At 45.4% G+C, this 22,930-nt stretch overlaps 1 protein-coding gene and 1 pseudogene across 11 annotated transcripts in view; both read right to left on the bottom strand.

Annotated features, from left to right (window-relative positions):
- Osbp2 (oxysterol binding protein 2) overlaps positions 1-22,930 on the bottom strand; it is a 253,877-nt gene that overhangs the window by 61,457 nt on the left and 169,490 nt on the right. Inside the window, exon 1 of one of the 11 annotated variants that reach the window (XM_087198232.1) lies at positions 12,574-12,728. The exons of 9 other annotated variants lie outside the window; for them this stretch is intronic. In XM_087198232.1, coding sequence (XP_087054358.1) covers positions 12,574-12,652 — 79 coding nt within the window. In that variant the 5' untranslated portion in view covers positions 12,653-12,728. Of the gene's footprint in view, positions 1-12,036; positions 12,193-12,573; positions 12,729-22,930 lie in introns of those variants that run through there. One more of the 11 variants, XM_087198233.1, reaches the window with a different exon arrangement.
- Positions 13,640-22,927, bottom strand: LOC147821961 (large ribosomal subunit protein eL21 pseudogene; annotated as a pseudogene).

The following is a 22,930-nucleotide window of genomic DNA, read 5'->3' as shown; positions in this document are numbered from 1 at the left end:
ACAGACTAACCTAACAATAAAACATTTTTAAAAAGTGATTATATTATAAACTCAAAATTTAGGATAGTGATTAACTGGCAGGAGAAAAAGCTATAGAAGATGGCTGGTCTGTCATCCCTGAGTTTTCTCATGCCCCTTTCCAGGCAGTGCCCACGCCATCCCCATTACTGCTATTCTGATTTGTTTCATCATGAACTATTTATAGCTCAGTGTGAAGGCTCTGTGTTCAATACCCAGTATACTTCCAACATACATACACAAAAAGAGTATATATCACGTTTCCATTTACATGAAGTTCTAGAACAGACAAAAATAATTCACGATGAAACAAATCAGAATAGCAGTAATGGGGATGGGGTGGGCACTGCCTGGGAAGGGGCATGAGAAAACTCAGGGATGACAGACAAGTCCTTTATCTTGACAGAGTCTGGGCTATTAAAGGTCTAACCTCTGTACACTGATCTGTATATTCAAATAATTATGCACGGATGTGAGGGCAATTTGGCTGTGATATCTGTCACCCCACTGATCGCCACAGTTGATGCAGCTGATCTGGCTGGCTCCTCCCTCACTGCTCCACGTGAATCCCTGTGGAAGAGGACAACCACACCGATAGAGGAGGACTGTTTCCTTGGTCAAGGGTATACAACTACCTGTGCTTCCCTGCTGGAACCTCCAAACAAGCTCTCAAATAATTGTGCACACAGAATTAGTGCAAAAGAAGTAAGCACATATTGAACTCTGGTTGATGTAATGAATTTTGGGGAGTAAAATGTATTGATATCTGCAATTTACTTTGAAAAAATAAGATGGGGCTGGAAAAATAGCACAGTGATAGAGTGCTTGCATAAGGGCACGTGAGGTTCTTGGTTCAATCCCCAGCATTGCAAAAATAAATAAATAAATAACTTAATTAATAAAATAATAAAAGATGGACTGATATAGGTAGGTAGAGGGATGAATAGAATAATAAATAAGTGATAAAGCAAATAAAATGTTAATGGTAGAATATAGGTGATGGTTATATAGGTGCTAACTATACAATTCTTCCAATTTTTCTCTATGCATGACATTTTTCATAATAAAGTGTTAGAGAATAAAAACACTAACATGGGAAAACTGCCCTACATAAAAAATATACTTTTCAACTACCATAATCATATCCATGTGGCTCAGGCTAAACACAAGACAAAACTAGCACACAATAAGAAATCATACACCTGTATGAGGCTAACATAGATTTAATGAAATTTTTGGGGCAGTAGGAAGAAAATGTTCAAGTGGGAAGGGAAATAAGGGGGGAGGGAAGGAAGGGAAAAGGAAAAAAAGAGAACAGAAGGAAGAAAATGGAAACAAAGCCATAAATAAGGAGGGGAAGAAGGGTTGAATGGAAGGGAAGAGAATGAGGAAAAAAAGAATCAAGATATATTATATACAGGTACAAATTCCCTATGAATATGATCAGTATGTATATCAAAAGTGTACCAATAAAATTCATTTTTTAAAAAAGAAAGCAAAAATATGCCCATTCAATAATGAGATAACATTTTTAACTCAACATGGTTTAAAATGTCATTAAACACAGCTATGTGTACATGGTGAGCCTAGCAGCGGAGTTTGAGTATATTTTCTATGGCTGTCTGACCAGGCAAATTCTGTTTCCATATCTGCAAAATGAGGGGAGAGGAGGCCTCAAAACCAGCTAGGGCTCAAGGTTACAGGGATCATGGGATTAGCAAAGATTGATCACATGTGGCGTATGGCACAGGTTCTGAATGAATAGGGGTCTGTCTTATTATGGTTATCTCTGTGCAAGAATTATATGTATTTTCCATTGTATTTAAAGACCTTTTTTCAACTGAACTTTCTACGATGAGCATGAATTATCCTGGTAATCAGGGGAAATGTCAAGAATTAGCCAAATGGCAATGATTCAGGATCGTATCCTCTAATCTCTCCAGCAGCAGGATGGTGGGTTTGAACCTTGCCAACAGTACAGCTATGTGTTTCCAAGCCTCAGTTTCCTTGTCTGTACCATAGGGGTTGAGTAAATCATCTCTAAGATCCTATCTGACTGTGGCAGCCTGGGATTTTTCTGGCTACATGATTTTCCTTTCTGTAGGTAACAGATCCCTTCTCAACTCAATGTGAGAATTTGAACAACACCTTTCTGATTCAAACTCTTCAAAAATGTGGAGGAAAAAACGTGAGTGTGAGGCTGCATTTCCCATGAGAGTAAGAGCTAAATTAAGCCATAGGCCATATAAAAAAGTTCCAAACTCTGTGTAATTCATGGAAGACACTCTAGGAATGTAGCTCTTGCTGCTGCAGCCAGAAGAACAGGGAGTCCCAGGATCCCTGCAGAATGCCACTGTCTAGTGCCCCTTGCTTCTGTGAAAACCCACCTAATGGCCATGTTTCAGGGACTCCTGTGATGTTAATGCCTCTCACAGAAAAACCTGGCAACTGCAATCAGGGAGAAGGCTTAGCACTTCTGATTAAGTGAAAGTCCAAATAGCCAGCTGTTCTGTTAACAGTAGTTATCTGCAGCCAGTTGGATTCACTGCCAGCTTCTCATAATACAAGCAGCAAGCTCCTTTCAACCCTGGCTGGTAAGAAGGGGACAAAGGCAGACTGGGGTGGGGAGGGGTAGAAGAGAAGTGGGCAAACAAAGGTGAAAGCTCCCACGGGAAAAGGTGCAGAGTGTCTCAGAGCAGTAGGATACTTCCCGGTCATTTGTTCTACTAGGCAGAAGGAGGCAAAGATGAGCAAAAGGAGACAAAGATGAGCAGAAGGGAAGACTGACACCACCAAGAGGTGAGAGGGGACAGGGTGAGGTTGAAGCAGGCACAGCATTGCCATGGGGCTGAGGAGACCTGATAGTATGGTGTTGGCCAACATAGGTCAAGGGATTCTCCTGCAGTACTGACCTTCAGGGTAGATCCAAGCAGCAGGACCAGGGCCCCATGTCAGGACCCCACCCATGTCTGGCCTGGAACCTCTATATCTGGAGTGACCCCTGGAAAAGCTAAAGAGCAGATTTACCAGTCAAGCAAGCTGCTTTCAACCAGAGGACTCCAGAATGCTGGACAGGGAATGGGTGTGAGACCTGAGCACACAAGGCCCATACCCAGGGGGCCCTGGGTTTGGGTTAATGCTCAGTTATGGCTGGCTTCAAATGCTTAATAACTTTTCCAAGGTGCCTTATATTTTCATTTTGCACTGGGTTCCACAAGTTATGCACCAGGTCCCACTAGGGATGATAGTTTCAGGGATCATTTTTCTGAATCTAACTAACAAGGGCAGTGGATTGACACCAGGGTCCCAAAAAGTCCTGTCTGGCTTGGGTTCCAGGCATGTTGGACATAAACTAACTCTATTTGTAATGCTTCCCTTGGGGTTTCCACAAAAGATCAACAGACAATGCAGACAAGCCAAGAGGGCAACCACAGATAACTGAACTAGTGGAAACTCTGCCTTTTTTTGCTTTTGTTTTTGTGCTGGGGATAAAATCCAGGGTCTGGCACACGCTAGGCAAGTGCTTCACCATTAAGCTTCACGCCCAGCCTAATTCATCCTTTTGGTCAAATACAAATTAAAATACTAACAAGAGGGCCGGGGATTTAGCTCAGGGGTTCCCCCGCCTGCCTCGCGTTAGATCCCTGGTACCAAAAAAACACACACACACACACAAAAAAACATAAAATACTAACAAGCCACAATTTTATGCCTGGCCAAAGAACATTCTCTCAGAACACCTGTAATCATGTGTAAGAAGGAGGCTTAAACAAGCTGTTTCCTACACCCTACCCTGAACATCATGAACCTGAATGCTCTTGTGGAGGTCACAGCATACCAAAGAGAAGCATTCACACCTTTGACTCAGAGATCATACTCTTGGGAGTCTCAGAAGGAACACAAATGAAAAATTTTACATGCTAAAAGCTGCTCAGGCAGCAGTTTGGCTGTTGAGACAATCTGGGAACAACTTAAATGTTAATCAAAGGAAAATACACTCCATAGTCATTAAACAAGTATATTAAGTCTGTTATCATGTGGGCTGGGGATTTAGCTCAGTGGTTCCGCAGCCTGCCTCAGAAGTGCAAGGTCCCGAGTTTGATCCTTGGTACCAAAAAAAGAGAGTCTGTTGTCATGTGAGGAAAGTGCTTCTGGTGGCCATAGGAAAATTGTCTTTTATATCTCACTGATGTAAAAAGGATATTCACATAAAGGAAAAGTACTGACCAAAAACAAGGACCTAACAACAATGACATGAGGCTAATGGAGTTATGGAAACATCTTCTGCGTTTTTCTTATTTGGGGGGGTGTGCACATCTGTACAACAAGTATGTGTGGTACTGGGCACTGAACCTAGGGACTTTGCACTAAGATACCTCTTATTTTTTGAGACAGGGTCTTGCTAAGTTGAACAGGCAGGACTCAAGCTTGGGATCCTCCCACCTTAGCTTCCCAAAGATCTGAGATTACAGGGGTGTGCCACTGTGCCTGAGTAACATCTTGTCCTTGAACATCTACAATTGTTGTTGCAACAGTAAATAGCCCTTAAAAGTAATGAACGCTGTTATGATTTGTGTCTAGATGTCCCCCTAATGCTTCATGTGGTCATAGGTAGAGCTTTTCAGAGGTGGCTGGATTTAGAATTCGTGTGACACTGGGATTGATTTATGGTGCAATGCTAGAATTAAGGGCGTTAAGATATAAGGGACAAAAAGAGGCTTGTTGCTTCTCACTTGGACTTGTTGCTCACTGCTTTTGCTGTTTTCTGCCTGCCACGAACTGTTTCTCCTCTGTGATGTCCCTTTGCCATGCTGCCCTGCGTTGGAGCTAGCCGATTATGAACTGAAACCTCTACAAACTGTGAGCCAAAAGAAACCTTTATTCCTTTAACTTTGGGTGTCAGGTATTTTGTCTCAGTAATGAGAAAAGTAACAAAGACAATGCCTAGCAGAACCTCAAAGAGTTGGCCCAGAACAAAGCATGTGTGTTGGGAAGGCAAGGAGTAGGATTGGGCGTTTCTAGGCAGATAGGCAATTGCCAAATGGTTAAGGAACTAAGACTCATGCTCCAAGGGGCCCATTCCACATAAACTGTGCAGCTTTCTATGTGAACTTACCCTGGCAGAGAAATGTACCAGTGGCCTAACCAGCTGTCAGTTTCAGCTTCTAAGGAAAAACATCTGACATCTGATAACCAGGCTCCACCAATGCCACAAGGATGCTGGGCAAGCCAGGTAGGTGCAGAGGGCAGCCCAAGGGCATTGTCCAGTGGGGTTCTGATCCCCAAGTTTGTGGCCTCCTTTTGCCCCAACACACCCCTAGTGTAAGTAGCTACCATTTCTGAAGATGTGCGTCAAGAGTCAACACATACGTCAGAAGGAAAAAGAACATAAAAGGAAATTTATCTTTAGCAGCCTGAATCCCATAACTTCATCTTTATTCATATTGCTCATCAATTTGATCCAACGCTGCTGTAAGTCTGAGCTGACTGGTGTTTTTACAGGAAAACCAGGCATCAGGGAATGAATCATGTCTGCAGTGGGTGGTGCCCTGCCTTGGAGGATGATCCTTGATGAGGTCAGAGGAAAATGTCCATCAAGCAGATCCCTCATTCCGTCAGGTCAGGCCCCTGGGCTCGAGCTTAATCCTATGCTGCCCTTTCTCCATTGTGACTCAGAGGGGGCCTCTCCCCAGTACACTGGCCTTCCTGAAGACTCCCCACTCAGCCTGTCAGGGTGTTCTAAGCCCTGCTCCAATTCTGGCCTGTGCTGGGGCCCCTGTGGGGTCACTTGTTTTGGCTTCTTGGCTTGATGCCTAAGCAGCCTTCTCTTTGTTAGCAGGCAATGGAGGTCACTGTTTTATACTCAGGGCCAAACATAGTTCCTGATAAATGTTTATATTAACAAGGATGATGTTGCATATGGCTGAATGGGTTGTATACTGCACAACCCTAGGGGGCACCGATCACAACACTGTAGATTTGTTTTTGTTATCACACACATCCAGCAAATAGAAGCAAAAAGTGTTGTTCTGACAGATCTGTATATTACAACAATTTTAGGATGGATGGAAATAAAGGTCTTGAAGAATCTGTCGAAGTTCCAAGTGGGCCCAAAGTAGTCCTACACCATCTCGTGAAAACAGATGAACTAGCTCGCCAGGGAGCATCCTACTGATGCTGATGTCACTGATGGCAACAGAACCCTGGCTACAGGGTCAGGGCAGCACGATGCCTGTCACAGTTTTGTTACTCTATGCTACCAGTCCCTTCTTCATAGGGCCCACTGCAGCTTCAGGGGGCAGTCACAAACACACACGGATGGTGCTTGACTCTTCTCTGCTGCACTTTAGATCATGACCTTCTCCCCTCTCCAAGCCCTCACAATCCAGTGCAGTGAGTCACTTGCTACCCAGGGCTCAGAGCTGCCATAGACCACGAAGCCCACAAGCAGCAGTGAGGTAGCTTCCTGTCTCCTGTCCAGAGCACTGGGGGACCCTGTGAGGCCCACCTCTCCCTCCTCCTCCCTTTCTCCTGACTTGAGCTCTCCATTGTCTCTATCTGTCATCAGCCAGCCCTGACATAGTGACACTCATTTGCACACAGGTGTGATGCCAGCCTCAGTACTCCTCCTCAGCTCCCCTTTCTGGACCACCTACATCCACCCCTTAGCTGCCTACTCACAGAGGGCCCTCTACACTAGGTTCCCATACCTCTAGGTCAACAGGCAGCACCATTCCTCAGTTCCTGGCACCTTCTGCTCTGAATATTCTCTAATCTTCTCAACCTGGAATGCCTCACATCTCGAATGGCCACCAGGGCCATCCCCAGGCCTCTTTTCCTTCCCAGGGGAGGTACTGGTATGGAGGACAGAAGAAGGCTGGCTCAGAATAAGGCAAGCTGGGCCCTGGGATCCCTAGCCTTCTGAGTTGGACTTTTGTCACCCACCTGTATGTCCCACACGCTCTGGAACAGAATGACTGAGGGGTGCTGTTGGCCAGATTTTCTGCCAAAGAGCAAGACAAATTTCTCTTTTCTCTCATCACTTACAACCCTTCACTCTGCCACAAAAACATCAAAACATCTGAAAAATTCCCGTGGCATTTAGCTTCTGTCAAACAAGGAATCCTCCCATATCACCACACTCTACATTCTCCAGGTTTTGAGGTTCTGCCCCAGAAAGTGATCTCCCAGCCCCATCCACTGCAACCTTCACCCAGGCCAGGGCCTCTGAGAGTCTACAGCCCTCCCTGCTGGCCTTCTTCTGCCCTTGACTCTCCATTCACCCAACCTGTGGTAAGTGCTGAGTGTGCAGGTGCTGGTCCCACTTCTGCCTGTGACCTTAAGAAAGCCACCTCTCTACCTTGAGCCTCAGTTTCCTATACACAATGATATGGCCAATAATCATCTTACTGCTATGGATTAGGCAGCCTCCCCCACATCAAGGATCTCACATCTCCCCCCAACACACCTTGTTTCAAGCTCTGCAGTAGCCTCCCTTTCCAGATGAGGGAGCTGTGGTGGGATCTCCCACATCACCCTTGGGGCTTCTCAGGCTCAAAGCCTGCAATTGTACCAGCATGTGGTCTCTCAGTTATCTAGGCAGGATGGCTTCTTAAAATTGTGCAAATGCTATCAGTAAAACATTGGATCCCAACAGGTCTGCTTGTAAAATATGTCTGTCTACACTAGGAGGGATCCAGAAAGTTATCATCATGAATAGCTACCATGTGCCAAGAAGGGGCCAGGGGTTTCATACATATTACTGTCAATCATATGTTCATTTGTCAAGTGGAATTCTCATCCCCTCATGCTGAAAACAATCAGAGGCTCAACCACGTGACACACCTATGACAGAAGTCACACTGACCATGGTTATGGCTACTGGTTGTAGGGAGGACTTTAACAGGGCCAGTGCTGCGGTGAAGCCATACCATCCCTCCAGAGCCAGTAGAGCTGTGGCCTCCTCATCACTCCTGACTTCTAGGGATTAACATCTGCCACCTCATGGAACGTGGTGTCATAGCCCACTCGGCCCAGTCTCACTCTGCCCACACATCCTTTCTGATTTATCCTACCAATGAGGCCCCCGTCTACTTCTCATCTGTCAGGAGGCCCTGAGACCTCCCGCTAGCCTCTCAGGGAACATCCCAGTTCCATCCTCCACCTGCCCACCTTTCACTCATCCTCTGCCATCCAGCTGGGTGTCACCTCCAGGAAGCACTCCATGATCCTCCAGGTTTACCTAATAGACCCCCACCATTCCTCGCTTTCCTAGTAATTTCAGGAAAGCCACTCACCACACTATGACCAAAAGGCAGAGGGCAGGGGCAGAAAGACCCTGCTCCTGGCTCCAATTCTGACCTAGGAGAGTCCCTGTGAACCAGGAGAAACCCCAGAAGAAGACCAGGAGGTTGAGGACCCCTGAGGACAAAATGCTGACCAAGGATACTCCTTGCCACTGGGCCTCAGATGGCCCTTGGTCCCACTCACTTAGAAGGCGGTGGATCAGCTATGGAACATCAAAAGTGCTGAGTGCTGGGGACAGGGGTGAGGGGCACATTACGGAGCCGGTGAAACCCAGCCTCCACTCTCTGGAGCTGACAGCCTGGGAGGAGTACAAGACTTGCATTCAAACAATCAAACAATTTGGGTCCACTGCTGAAGGACCCCTAGAAGAGGCTGAAGGGAGGGGGCAGGGGCTTGTCAGATCCAGCCTTGGATGTCAGCTTCAGGAGGCAGGGGCACTGGGCCTAAAAAGTTGAATCCAGTTAAAGTATGAGCAAGGGGTAGGAACATTTAGCCAAGTGAGCAGAGCAGAGTGAAGCTAAATGGTGTGTGTGTGTGTGTGTGTGTGTGTGTTTGTCTGTCTGTGGCACGCTGGGTCTGTGGCGAATGTTAGCCTCAGGGCACTGAAAGGCCATTTCACATATACATCGGAAGGTGATTAGAGCAGAAAGCCAGGCCCTTGTTTCAGGCCTTAGTTTTTCCTCCCAAGGATCTCAGCACATGCCGTATGTAGAGAACACAAGAGCAGACGCTGTGAGGTACCCCCAAAAGGACCTCACTTGTGACTTTTTGAAAGACCTTATGTCCTATATCAATTCTCAGCTGAAATGCTGTGAGGCATCTTCTCTGAGAACTGTTTCTGTCCCAGCCTTCAAAGATCCAAACAATCTTCATGAAAACCATAGGCCCTCAGAACATGCACACATTCCTGGCACTCCCATCATAGCCACATGCAGGCTGCAGCACACTTGCCACAGAGTTGCTGGGAGCCTTTGCGAAGACACCTGTCATCAATGGCCTATGGCAGCTGCCACTGGTCTGATCTCTTCCTACTTCTGTGACATATCACCCAGAGAGTTGCCAAATTCAGCTCAGCTCTCAACACTGCACAAAGTGCAGCCAATCAGAATTGGGGTCCAAAGACAGAGGCTGGGGGTTGGCAAGCAAATGGGAAAGTGACCACCTCAGCAGTACCTGGCAAAGCCTGCCCAAGGCCATCTGGCCTGGCCTCAGCTGAGACCACCACACCAGGGCTCCTATGTTCTGCTTTCAGGAATTTACATACCAACCAGAAAAGATGCACTAGTCTAACACAAATCTACACACGCGTGCACGCACACACATACACACGTGCAAAACACAAAGGTAAAGGGGTAAGCCATTGAAACCTTTTAGACTTAACACATTTCATCTACTCTTCTTTCTGGAATAAACCCTCTAGACTTCACCTACTCTTAATCTTCAATCACCTTTCCTCACACCTCACTCACAAATATGCCCAAGCCTTATCCTTGGAGACACAGCCTTGAGATCTTTTTATTCTTCTTCACACATGGCTACCTTGTGAATCAACTTTCTCTTTTGCAAAACTCATGGTTTCAGTGGTGAGCATACTGTATGGCAGGCAAAGTGGGCCTGATTAGGTAACAATGCCAAGGGCTGATTGGCCCTTAGAAAAGACCCCCAAATGGACTTTTCCCCTTGTAGCTCATGAGGTGCTGTTTGAAGCAGAGATAGAAACACAGAATACATATCATTAGATTACATATAAATACATATTACCTCATTCCAACCTCCCAGCAACCTTACCAACAAGTAAGTTTAATTCTACTGTCTTTTATTTGAGGCAACCAAGGACCAAAAAGGCTAAGAAGCCCACTAAAAGTTAAGCAAGTGGCAGGACTATGATTCCAATGTGCCAAGGAGCAGGGTCCTGCCCACAGACTCCCTGGAGCTCTTTCTTGTGAGTCCAGGTCTGGGAGCAGGGTCTACCCTTCTCCTGAAGCCTCCTTCAAGGTACTCCTCCTCGCCTTCCTTTGGGGGCAGGGTGGGGGTCGTGGAAAGATAGGGACTCATCTAGAGGCATGTGTGCCGGCAGGACAAGAACTCTGGTCTGGAGACACTATGGGGCCTCCAGAGTTAACAGTCTGTGCAATGAGTCTGCATAAGCCAGGAACAGTCCTGTGACTGAAATGGTCACCACCAGGACCTCAGTTCCTGGATCCTGGGAATAGGTAGTAAGCCAGCTCCTTTTTCTATCTGCACAAAGATGGGCTTAGGTGTATGACACAGCTTTACTGGAGTTCATCAAACTGACCCTTCATGTCAAAATATCCTTCAATGTATCTGAGAGAGACCAGCGTCTTCCTGACCGTGTGCTGGGGATGAAAGGCCCACACGGTGGAGAGACCAGGAAGCCCCCACCTTCCAGTGCTAGTGACTAATCAGGCCTTCTGGCTTGGGTCTCAGCCTTCTTCCCTCCTTTCCCTTAGGCCACAAGGTCAACATTTAAAATCTGGCAAATTTATGTTCAGCTTGTTTTGAAACCTGTTCCCTCCAACACTGAGGCTGAGTTCTGGCTGCTCTTGACCAAAGCACTGGCCCCTGGGCCTCCTCCCTCTGGTGCAACAAGCTTTGCTCCAAGTCCTGTTCTAGGCATCATGCCACAGCAAACAACTTCCTGAGCCTGTTCATCTTCAGACCCACAGTACAGAGTGTGACACTGACAGGAGGGGTCAAATTGAAGGCTGGCCTAGAGGGGCCTGGCAATCAAAAAGATCACCCTGTCACTGCTCTCCAGATACAGCCGCTCAGGTCACACCCATGCTTCCAGACAAAGGTGTGCACTCCTACCACAATCAAAAAAAAGCAAGTGGCCATTAGGTCCAATCTCCAATAAGTAGCAAATCTTCCAGATAAAGCAACAAAGAAAATCATTCTAAGGGCCATGGAAGAAAAACAGTTTAACACCTAATTGATACATATATTCTTTCTTTCTTTACAGACTCTAAAATTTGCCCTCTGAATAAATCCATCTAAACTGATAGCAAAATCATCATTTAAACTTTGCATAAAGAACATAACTACTTTGAAATTGACACTATGTGCAAAATAAAAACTAGAAATGAAGACCAACTGTCTAAAACCAGAAAACATACTTTGTACAATATTCACTTTACAGGATTTAAAGGATTTTTAAGATAGACCATAGCATCAGCTCCCAATGAAATAAATTTGTAACGTTTAAAATTGCAAATACCCTAAGACTTTACCCCGTTTTGAGGAGAATATGTATAGTTAAACATGACTCCTGGGCTGAAGCCTGGAGTCTGCAATTTCAGAAGACTGGAACTGACCAGGGCCTTATTAAGCTATTAACACGGCCAGTCAGCAAGCAAAAGTAATAATCCGTGTTGTTACAGATCAGAGAGAGTTAATTTTTAAAAAGCTGTTTCTAATAAATGCTGGTTAAGTGAAATTAACTGTTCCTGTGTCTTTTAGGTTGGCAGGGCTAAAGAATCTAATTTTCCCTAGAGATTCAAATTACAGCAGAAACACTCATCAAGATAAAGACAGCAAATTTCACTCATGGCAAAACATCTGGAATGGCAGGCAAGAGAGTCTGGAGAGTTTGCAAAGCTTCAATTTAAGACAGCTGTTTCCCCCTGCAACGCTAAGGAAGGGCGCCAGCACTTGCTTGCCTGACCACTCCGGGCAGTCATTCAGGATTACCGTGGGGTAGGGGGTGAGCATTCTCAGGGCTGATCTGATCCTTGCTCCAACCCAGGCAGCTATTCGGGAGGGTCATGCAGTGGGCAAAGCTGGGTGGCTCCAGGAGGAGGCCCTTACAGGGCAAAGCCGCAACTCTGCCCCAGCTCCCAAAGCATGCGGGCCTTCGGCATACGGGGACCCCACCCCCCAGCAGACTACGGAAGAAAATGTAAGTGGGTGGGCTAAACACAAACGCAGCTTCCTGCCCCCCCCCTTCCAGAAAGATCTGGGTTGTGTTTCTTTTCCTTTTTGCAGAGGTTAATCGGACAGCCACGTCTCTAGCCACAGCCCCTTTTGCAAAATGCGCGGCATGTTAAGCTAGTGCGGAGCGCATGCCAAGGTGCGGGGACAGGGGATCCCGAGGTTCCTCGCGCTCTCCACGCCGCGAGTGAGTGACATCAGGCTCGCGTGGACTGATCATGCAGTAAAGCCCGGCGCCGGGCGTCTGTGCGCGGGGAGCCGGGCCTCGTTCCAGGCGGGAGGCCGAGCAGCACTAACCCTTCTTAAATTTATTCAGGCAGCCGGAGCTGCAGAAGGACCGCACGGAGGCCGTCTCCCAGCAGCCGCGTCCCTTCATCCCGCGGCCCGGCGGCCTCTGAGCGGTCGGACGCTACATGGCGCCAGACCCCAGTGCTCACACGGACGCGCGCACAGCTCGGCGGGCCGCCCGGCAGAGGCGGCGGGCGCTCGCGGGTCCTGGCGCTGCGTTACCACAATGCACCACTGCCACCCGCAGCCCGGTACCCGAGCCCGTTAACCCTGTCGGCGCCACAGGAGCCAAGCCGGACACCAGAGGCAGCGCAGTCCCGTCCCCCCCCCCCCCCCGCCTCCTCCCCAGGGAACGCAGCCCCGCGGGCACCCGGGCGCTGGGTGTGGGGCGGGTTTCCCATTCCAACGTCACATGTGAGCTCGAAACTCCGAATGAAGGTGCCGCCCCCTGCAGCAGCAGCCTCAGCGGCTTTGCTTTATTTCAAAAGGAAAGATGCCCTTGAGAGCCTGGGACACGTGGGAAACGGGAATGCCCCAGGGCTTGACAGTGATTCCGGGAAATTGAGGTCATCTCTGGGACCTGGTCACCTTTCTAACCTCGCCGAGGTGTCTGAGGCACCTGTCCACTTGCAGCCACCTGGGAGCTAGGCTCCTTAAGAGCTGCCACAATGGGGCTGCAGGCATCTGGGGACATCTGTCTCTGCCCAGACTTCTGGGAACCCTGTCCAGTTGTCTGCGGGACTTCTCCATGGGATGTATGATGGGCATCAAGCCCAACTGTCCAAATCGGAGCTCTCCATGTCCCCCTAGAACCTACTCCATAACCCTTCCCCTAGTCCTCCTTGCCCTCCAGCTCAGCTAGTGGTAGTGCCATCTTCCCAGCTGCCAGAACCTCGGAGTCATCCTGGATTCCTCTCTTGGATCCACATCCACTCAGTCAGCACAACCTGAGTCCGTAGCTGTGGAGTAAAGCCAAGATCCCACTCTTCCTTACCACTCCCACTGCTGCCCCCCAACCCGCTGTGGACTCTTACAAAGCTTCTCAGCAAATCTCCCTGCTTCTGCTCTGCCCCCCCCCCCCATCTAGGCTAGAACAGCAGCCCTAGCCATCTTGTTGAACGTGTGTTGGATTCTACCACTCTCCCCCTCAGTGGGCTCCAAGTCCCCACTAGCAGACCACCCATGTGCTTATGACCTCACCTGCCCAGCTCCTCTCCTCTCCCTTTCCTGCCGCACTGACATTCTGACTTCAACACAAGGTCGCAGCCAGGCAGTCCAAGCCGTGGGCAGATCCACTCCTTGGCTGTGCTCCCACCACTCTGCTCTGGAGATGTCTTGTCTTTCCCACTGGACTATGGGCTCTGTGCCCCAGGACTGGGCTTTGCCGTTGCTTCATCTCTAGTCACGCTCTATCCAACCCCACCACCTCGCGAGAACACAGCCAGTGGGATTTACCCAACATAATTAATTGAAACTAAATCTACTTTCACCAATTGAAACTTCAAATCACAGCAAAGTTCCTGTTTTTAACATCTAACAGACTCGGGGAGGGTGTTGCTGGATCAATAATTCCCTCTGGGCCTTTGATGCAACTACTTCTTCCACATAGAATATTAATCCTTAGCAATTATGTGAGAATCACTGGCTCAGGAGATGGAAGGCATTTAACCACTCTGGGCCTTGATTTTCTAGCTAGAAAACGGAGAGCATAAATAAACTAGAAATGGTTCCCAGAGATGGAGTGCTAACTGAACACCAAGCACTGGGCTGTGTGCTTTACCTGAATTTCCTCAGTTCTCACAGAAAGACTCTTGTTTGGTAGGTTCTACCAATACAGAAAGTCCCCAGCTTACAAATGAGTTCTGTTCTGGGAGAACATTTGTAAGTCAGATTTGTTCATAAATCTGACAAAGTGAGTCTTATATACCTTTGACACAAATATACAATGTAAAGCATTAAAAAACCAAATATGAGGTCCATTCGTACTGGTGAAAGTTTGCAATTCAAATGTTTGAAAGTCAGGGACTTACTGTACTGACTTTTACAGATGAGGACACTAAGCCTTGCTAAGGTAGAGTCTTGCCCAGGAAACCCTTCTGTTCTGAGAGGCCACACTCTGAACCCTGCTCTATGGGGTCCCTGAGGAACCAGAGGCATTATGAAAAAAATATACGGGGAAGCTGGCTGAGGTAGTTTTGAATGCTTTGGAAAAGTATATAGGCAATCTTTCCATCTTTCTTTTCTCTTTTGAGACGAAGGTCTCACTATGTTGCCTAGGCTGTACTAGAATTCCTGGACTCAAGGGATCATCCTCCCTTAGCCTTTCAAGTCGCTGGGACTACAGGCACACACACCCCTAAACACCTGGCTTACAGACAACCTTTTAAGGATTTGTATATGTAGGAATGAATCATATTCAGGATATTTAAGCAGACACTATGACTATCACAAAATCTCAAAGAGTCTTTCTAACACAGAGCTATGACCCCCCATCCTGACAACTGAGGAAAGGGAGAGCAGGAAGCTCAATACTGCACACCTGTCTTCACAGATAGTGATCTCTGTTATCACTGACCCTCTCTCCTACCTTCACTGTCTATCCACCCTCACCTAGAGCCATCCTGGCTTACAGCTGTGGACCTGAGAAGTCAGGGAACAAAATAAATCCAGGAAAGAAAGTAAAATAGTAAAGAAAAAAGACAAAAGAAAATTACAGGGCCGGGGATTTAGCTCAGTGATTTCGCCACCTGCTGTGCAAGCGCAAGGACCTGAGTTCAATCCCCGGTACCAAAAAAAAAAAAAAAAAAAATTATATAGTTTACTGTTTTGATATAGATCTTAAATGTGTTCCCCTCCCCCCCAAAGCTCATGCGTTAAAAGTTTGGTCCCAAGTGATGTTGCTATTGGCAAATGTTGAAAACTCTAGGAGAGGCTCTAGCTGGAAGAAGTAGGTTACTAGGGGAATAGCGTTGAAGGGTATATTTTGCCCCATGGCCCTGACAGTCTCTCTCTCTGCTTCCTGGCCGCTATGCATGAGCTGAGCAGCTCTGCTGTACTACACACTGTGCACCATGATGTTTGGCCTGGTCTTAAGCTCAAAGTGATGAGACCAAGGGACCATGGATTGAAACCTCTGAAACCATGAGCCAAAATAAACAGTTCCTGCTTTAAGTTGATTCTCTCAGGTATTTTGTCATAGTAACACATTGTTATGCCTTGTGTCTAGATGTCCCCCCAAAGCCTCATGTGCTCATAGGTGGGGCTTTTCTGAGGTGGCAGGATAGAGTGTATGATGAGGGATTAAGAGTATGTGATTACTAAATTAGTCCTCTGATTGGTTTGGGATAGTTTTGGGTAGGACCAAGGGTGTTCTACCCTGGGTGGGAGTGCTACCTGGCCCTAGGTAGCTTTGATACAATATAAAGGGATAGAAAGAATCTGTGGCTTGTTGCTTCCTGCTTGGATGTTTTTGCTGCCTTCTGCCTGCCATGAAGTGTTTCTTTTCTGCGATATCCTTCTGCCATGCCACCTTACCTTGGAGCCAGCCAATTATAGACTGAAACCTCTACAAACTGCAAGCCAAAATAAACCTTTCCTCCTTTAACTTTGGGTGTTGGGTGTTTTGTCTCAGCAATGAGAAAAAGTAACTAAGACACATATATACTAAAGTACTAACACACCTACTATTTCCCCTTTATACTTGATTATTTTGCAGTGTAAATCACATGAAAAAAAATCATCAGATTCTGCTCATGTGAAATACTTGAAAGTCCATAGCTGAGCTGACCAAACAGTGAGGAAGGCAAAGAAAGATAACTGCTGGGTATTTCCAACTGCTCTGCCAGCTGCTCTGAGCCTGCATATTTCCCTCCCATCTGTGTGGTGAGGCTAAACCTCAGCCCTTCTCCTACCCCCATCTGTATTCAAGCATCCTGAGTGTCTCTTGAACCGCTCCAGATGCTGGCCCCCAGACACCCCCATGTAACCTCCTAATACCAAGTGTACCAACTCCAAGACCCTTTTGAAGTCCACTCACCCCAAATTCCCTGGCTGGCAACCCTGGAGGCAGCCCTAACTCTAGGTCCTATCTGACTCCACATTAAGGGGGTCACTTCCAAGTTCACTTCCAAGTCTTTGGATTCCTCCCATGTCTATACTTACTTCTTTCCTTGTCATATCCCACGTGGGCGCCTGATCCCCACATCCATTTACCACCAGAGCACAGTTAAGCAGAGTCTGTTTCCACTATGTTCTCTCTTTGCTCCATAATATGGCACACACACCCACTCAACTGAAATTCAAGCATACGTATATGGATGTACATGCCTGTATGTATGAGCATGTACACACATATTCGTTGTCCATTCCAGTGCTAGAAGCACTAGAAACGGGTCCCTTGGGCACTGAGATCAGCCCCCAGAAACTAGTGCAAGGCCTCTGGGGAAACATGGCAATACAGAAAGAATCACAAGGGCTGGGGATTTAGCTCAGTGGCACCGAACCTACCTCGCAAGGACAAGATCATGAGTTCAATCCTCAGTACCAAAAAAAATCATGAAACTTCAGAAAGAATCACAAGAATGTCCACACCCTGTAGCCTAGTATGATAAATTGGATTCACCATAAGTGAACAACGAGAAAAGAGCAAAACATGCTGCGCCCAACACCATCTGGTGCAAAAACCTAGAAGCAACCTAAGAGTCCAATAGCAGGTGAATGCTTATTTTATCAACTTCATGGAATATCATGCAGCCATTTAGACTTACCTAAGTCATAATTCAACAAAAAATAAGAACTTGTGATTAAAAAGAAAATGCCGGGGGAAAAGGCAAATCACAAAACATATTTATAATTGAGTGAAAATTACATATACAGACATGTTAAAATAATTAAACCACAGGTGCTTTCCTCAAGTCTGAGCTTCTGCAGTGTTTTGGACTTCTTTCTTTTACAGAACCCAGTACACCTTACTGGGTGGGGGGGTCCCATTTACTTGTCTATACCCTATACAAGACTGTGAATGCCTTGAAAATAGACACTGGTCTTTTCTCACTATTCTCAGCCTACAGTGTGGCCTGGCACATGGTAGGTACACAATGAATGAATAAGCACAGGAATGACAGAGCAATGAGTAGATCAATGAAATGACTGATGAAAGCAGGTTAATCATTCATAAAGAGCCCCTTCTTTTCTCTGCACCCCTGCCCAGCCCTTGTATGAATGGCACACAGGGGAGGACCAGCATGGGATCCTGTTGAGCAAGACTGGATGGTGGATCCTTGACCTGAATTGGCTATAGTCTTTACCTGCTGTAGGACTTAGGGATCTCTGGCTCCCCTTCTAGCATTAGGCTCAGAGGAGAGGCAGTGACCTTCTCCAATTTGGTTTGGAGAAACAAGTTCTCCAACGGTTCAGTGCGCATGCACATTTCCCGTGGGGTAATCTTAAGAATGAAACGCTTGAAAGCAGCAGTGTTCTAAGAATAGCCATGCATAGGTACTGACTGCTATCCTCATTAATAAATGATCCTGTGCCAAAGCCAAAGAAGTAATTTGAGAGCAATTTAAGATAATGGGTTGCTAGGTAATTAAAATAAACTTCCGAGGGAACTTTTTTTTTCAATTTATCATTGGTTATTTTAAGTTTTAAAAAATGGGATCAGGGAGAGTGTACCATTTAAATTGGCTTGAAAAATGGCAAACCTAGGAATGCTCTCTTGGCAAGATTCTGTCCATAGGTGCTCTCTGCTAGGGACAACATAAGAGGTGAAGCTGCCTCCTGAAGATGAGCCTCAATAGTTTTGTCCTGGGGAGAGAAGGGGTGGCACCCAAGTCCCCAAATGTGCATTTTGCACAGGTGAGGTCATACCTATCAGACAGCTCCAAGGATGCCGGGTCTCTTCCCAGCCTCAGTGCATCGAATATATCGGTTATTGCTTGCTGGAATCTAAATATCACTTTCCCCAGAAAATTTCTCATGACAGTCAAGGAGCTGGAATCCCCAAGAGATTACTGTCCATTTGTTTGGTCTTCAATCAATTCTTTCTTTTTTTTTTTTTTAAGAAAGTGAAAACAAAAGAAGTTGAAAATATAAATCTACTGTAGGATGTTCCCTCTACTTTGTTGATTATTAAAACAACACAATTAACTGCCTTGATATACCCTTTTAAGCATATTAAAAATGGTCAAACTGTATTTAGTTAATAACCCCTAATGCCAGTGAGATTGCAGAGTAATTGAATGCTCACGTGTTGTCGATAGCATGAAATTTTGGTGTTTTCATTTCATAAAGTCATATTATAATTTATTGAGGGACCATACTGCTGCTCCTGCCCTTAACTCAGTAATCTGACTCCTGAGGATTTTCCATCAGGAAATAATTCAAGAGCAGCCAAAAGCTTTCTTTATAGTACAAAGACATTCAATGAATCATTGTCAGTAATAGCACAAATGGAAAACTCAAATGCTCAACAGTTGATACATGAGTCAATATTTTAGAGTACATAACTCTGTAGAAAATTATGTAGCCATTAAAATGATTATTATAACAATTATAGAGTGGGGTAAAAAAAGGCAGAGTATGAAGTACTCTTTTTTTTTAAAGCGTGCTTTAAACAATTTATTTAACTGAAATGCCATATACTGACTTCCATTTATTTTGATACATCTTGTCCCCAAGGTGATTTAGAGCCTTTTCAAGCCAATATAAATATTTCATAAATATTTGGCCATTTGGGTATACATCTCCACAATACCTCACATCTTTCAGCAAGAAAAACACTGAAGAGTAAAGACCTGACACAATTAACTGGGTACAATGAGAATCTGCTCCAAATATTTATTTATCTGATGTAAAGGCACCACATACCTGTTCAACTAAGAAAACCATCCTTACAACACAGGATGATTTTTTATTTTTAAGTAGGGCTTAGGGCATTCAGCCATGCCATGAATCCATAGAGAATAGGTTCCAACCACTCAGGCTCCTTCCCACTGGTTCTCACAAAGTGTGCTTCTCTGGGTGGGGCAGGGTGGAATTTCAGTTGAACCCAGGTACCTTTCTCTTTGGCTTCCTTCTTTTTCTGATCATTTTCCTTGACTGATTTCAGGAAGCTATCTTGACTCTTTGAGTGTTTAATATGCTCAATAAGCACATTAATCCTCTTGGCAAGTAGCTTGCCCTTAATTTGCTTGTTTACAACAATGCCAACAGCATGCTGGGTAACACTGTAGACTGTTCCAGTTTTGCCATGGTAACATTTGTGTGGCATTCCTTTTGAACAGTACCCATTCCCTTGATGTCTACAATATCACCCTTTTTGTAGATTCACATGTATGTGGCCAAAGGAACAACCCCACGTTTTCTAAAAGGTCTAGAGAACATATACCAGGTTCCCCTCCTCTGCATATCAAGGGGGAAGGTGGGAAGAATGTGCAAAAATCAGAAGCTTTGAGTGGGTAATTTCACTTTTTTTTTTTTTTTTTTTTTTTGCTTTCTTGGGACAGGGTCTCACTCTGCAATTCAGCCTGCCCTAAACTCACTGTGTACCCCAGGCTGGCCTCAAACTCATGGCAATCTTCCTGCCTCAGGCTCCTAAGTGCTGGGATTATAGGCATGTGCCAACATGCCCTGATCAATTTCCCATATTCTAAATACAGGTACTCTTTTTTTGTTGTTTTGTTTTGCTTTTTGTTTTTTTGTTTTGAGACAAGGTCTTTCTAGGTAGTGCAGGCTGGCCTTGAACTCACTATGTGGCCCAAGCTAGCCTCGAACTTGAGGTGATCCTCCTGCCTCAGCCTCCGGAGTGCTGGGATTATGGCTGTGTGCCACCACATCCAGATAAATGCAGATACTCTACCTTTCTGTATCATTTTCTCCTCCACAATAATAAAAATGTAACAAGCTACATTTAATCAACTGAATTATTATCTGAAACCCTTTCCCAAGAGGGAAACCTTGTCCAATAAAGAGGAAAACTGTTCCCTCCTCAGGCAGTGCAAGTTAGGAGACCATGGGACAGTGGGGACATTGGGCTCAGACAGTTCCAGTATCAGTCAGGCCAACCCGGAGGAGGTCTGGGCCTTGGAATCAAATGCACAAGTCTGAGCTCAGATCTGCAGCTTGCTCCCTGAGTTACTTGAAGCAAGTACAGGAGCTTCTCTGAGCCTCACTTCCCTGAGTTTTACCTAGACACAGTGGTATTTCCCTGTGATGCGTAAAACTGTGTGCCCCAAATTACTATGCGGCTGTCTCTCCCTCCATCCCAGCACCTCACTATGTGATTGTTTGGAGATAGGGCCTTTAAAGAGATAATTAAAATAACATAGCTGGGTGTGGTGGCACATGCCTGTAATCTCAGCAGTTGGGAGGCTGAGGCAGGAGGATCACAGCGAGTTTGAGGCTTCTCTAGGCTACATGGTGAGTTCAAGCCTAGCCTGGGCTACATAACAAGACCCTGTCTCCAAAAAAAAAAAAAAAAGAAGCTAACATGAAGTCACAGAGATGGGACCCAATCCAATATGATTGGTGTGCCTATAAGATGGGGAAATTAGAACATGGATATATAGACTGAGGAATGACTATGAAAAAAACAGCAATCTGCAAGCCAAGAAAAGAGGCTCAAAAGAAATCAAATCTACAGACATGCATTGAACTTCTTTTGTCCAAAACTGAGAGAATGTTTCTGTTGTTTAAGCTCCCCAGTCTGTGACATTTTTTAGGGGAGCTAAAGCTGACTAATGCACTTCCTTATGCAGAGCCACGAAGATGACACCAGCACAGGCAGGCACTCAGTTGGGAAATGTGCACTGCATCAGGAGCAGGGTGCCAGGCATCCCCCAAATCAGTTCCAGATGAAGCCTGTGCCAGAAGAGTTGATCTCAATCCCCATTAAAGAATTCATTTAACCACAGCATTCAGAATGGGTATGAAGCCCTGCCAAAGACCGCTTTTCTCAATTTCTCTGTGGCAGCTGCAGTGAGATTGGGCAGGATGGACAGTCCTGCTATATAATCAGCAAAACAAAAGTTGAAGGGTTTGTTCAAAGTAAAACAGCAAGCAAAGACTGAAGAAGGATCAAGAATCCAACATTTTAGGCTTCCAAGCTCCATTTTTCTTGATTACTAAAAAATAAGCCTCTGATAGATTTTATACCATAAACACATAAAAACTCCATAGTGCCACAGCCACTATTACATTAAGTTGAAAAATAAGCAACAAAGAGAAAGTACTTGAAAAATATATAACCAACAAAGGAAAAATAACCAAAACAAGAATGAATTTCCACAAATCCACATAAGCCCCCACAAATACTGAAAGAGTAAAATGGCAATGGATATGAATATATAACTTGCAGAACACATACAATTGGCCAATAAGTAGATGAAAATATACTCAGATTCAGGGGTCACAAGGAAAATGTAACACAGAGGGAGGAAATGCCTTTTCATTCATCTATCAGAGCAATAAAAAATGATGGAGTAGCATTGGTTGACAATTTACATTCCTGGGAAATGTATATATTTATGCATTCTTTTTGGCTGGTAATTTGAGAATGTCTACTGATATTTATTATGTGCACGTCCTTGGAACCTAGCACTTCCATTCCTAGGAATCCATGATATACAAAAACACAGACATGCACAAAGATGCATGTAAAAGAAGTTTCAGTACAGCACTCTCTGGAAAAGCAGTATAATGCAAAGAATCTAATTCCTCATCAAGAGGAAAATGACTAAATTATGATATACTATGGAATTTTATGCTGTTATTTTAAAAATGAGACTATCTTGTATTGATATCAAAATAAACTGGTAAGGAAAAAGCAAGCATCTTACCAGTACAGATAATACAATCTCATTTACACATGTATGTGTGAATGTGGAGGTGTGCCCTTAATGGCTTTGAAAAGATCTGGAAAAACACCACTTTAAAAAATTGATTGCAGGGCTGGGGATTTAGCTCAGTGGTTTCGCCGCCTGCTGCGCAAGCACAAGAACCCAAGTAAGGACCCAAGTTCGATCCCCGGTACCAAAAAAAAAAAAAAAAAAATTGATTGCATGTCTCTTGGGAGGACAGTAAGGTGAAGGCAGGAGTTGAAAGATGACTAAATTTTATGTTATATGTTTTAGAGTCATTTAAATATTTCACAGTCTTGTGTTTCTTAACTAAATGTAATGTCTCAACAAATTACAGTGGGAAAGAGTGTGCCCGAATCAATCCCTGCTCATGTTGAACCCCATGACACCTTGTAAAGGGTTCTAATGGTAGAAGGTCAGGCATAAAGGAAGGTGTGCAATAGGTGAATCTGGGGGCAGGAGGGCCCAGAGATAACATCAGAAAAGCCACCACATCAGTACACTCAGAC

The sequence above is a fragment of the Heterocephalus glaber genome, unplaced genomic scaffold (genome assembly GCF_053883595.1).
Source record: "Heterocephalus glaber isolate CG9 unplaced genomic scaffold, H.glaber_assembly_v1.0 deba00001687, whole genome shotgun sequence".
Lineage (NCBI taxonomy): Eukaryota > Metazoa > Chordata > Mammalia > Rodentia > Bathyergidae > Heterocephalus > Heterocephalus glaber.
Note: the sequence above shows the minus strand (reverse complement) of the source record. Positions and strands in the feature narration are given on the sequence as shown.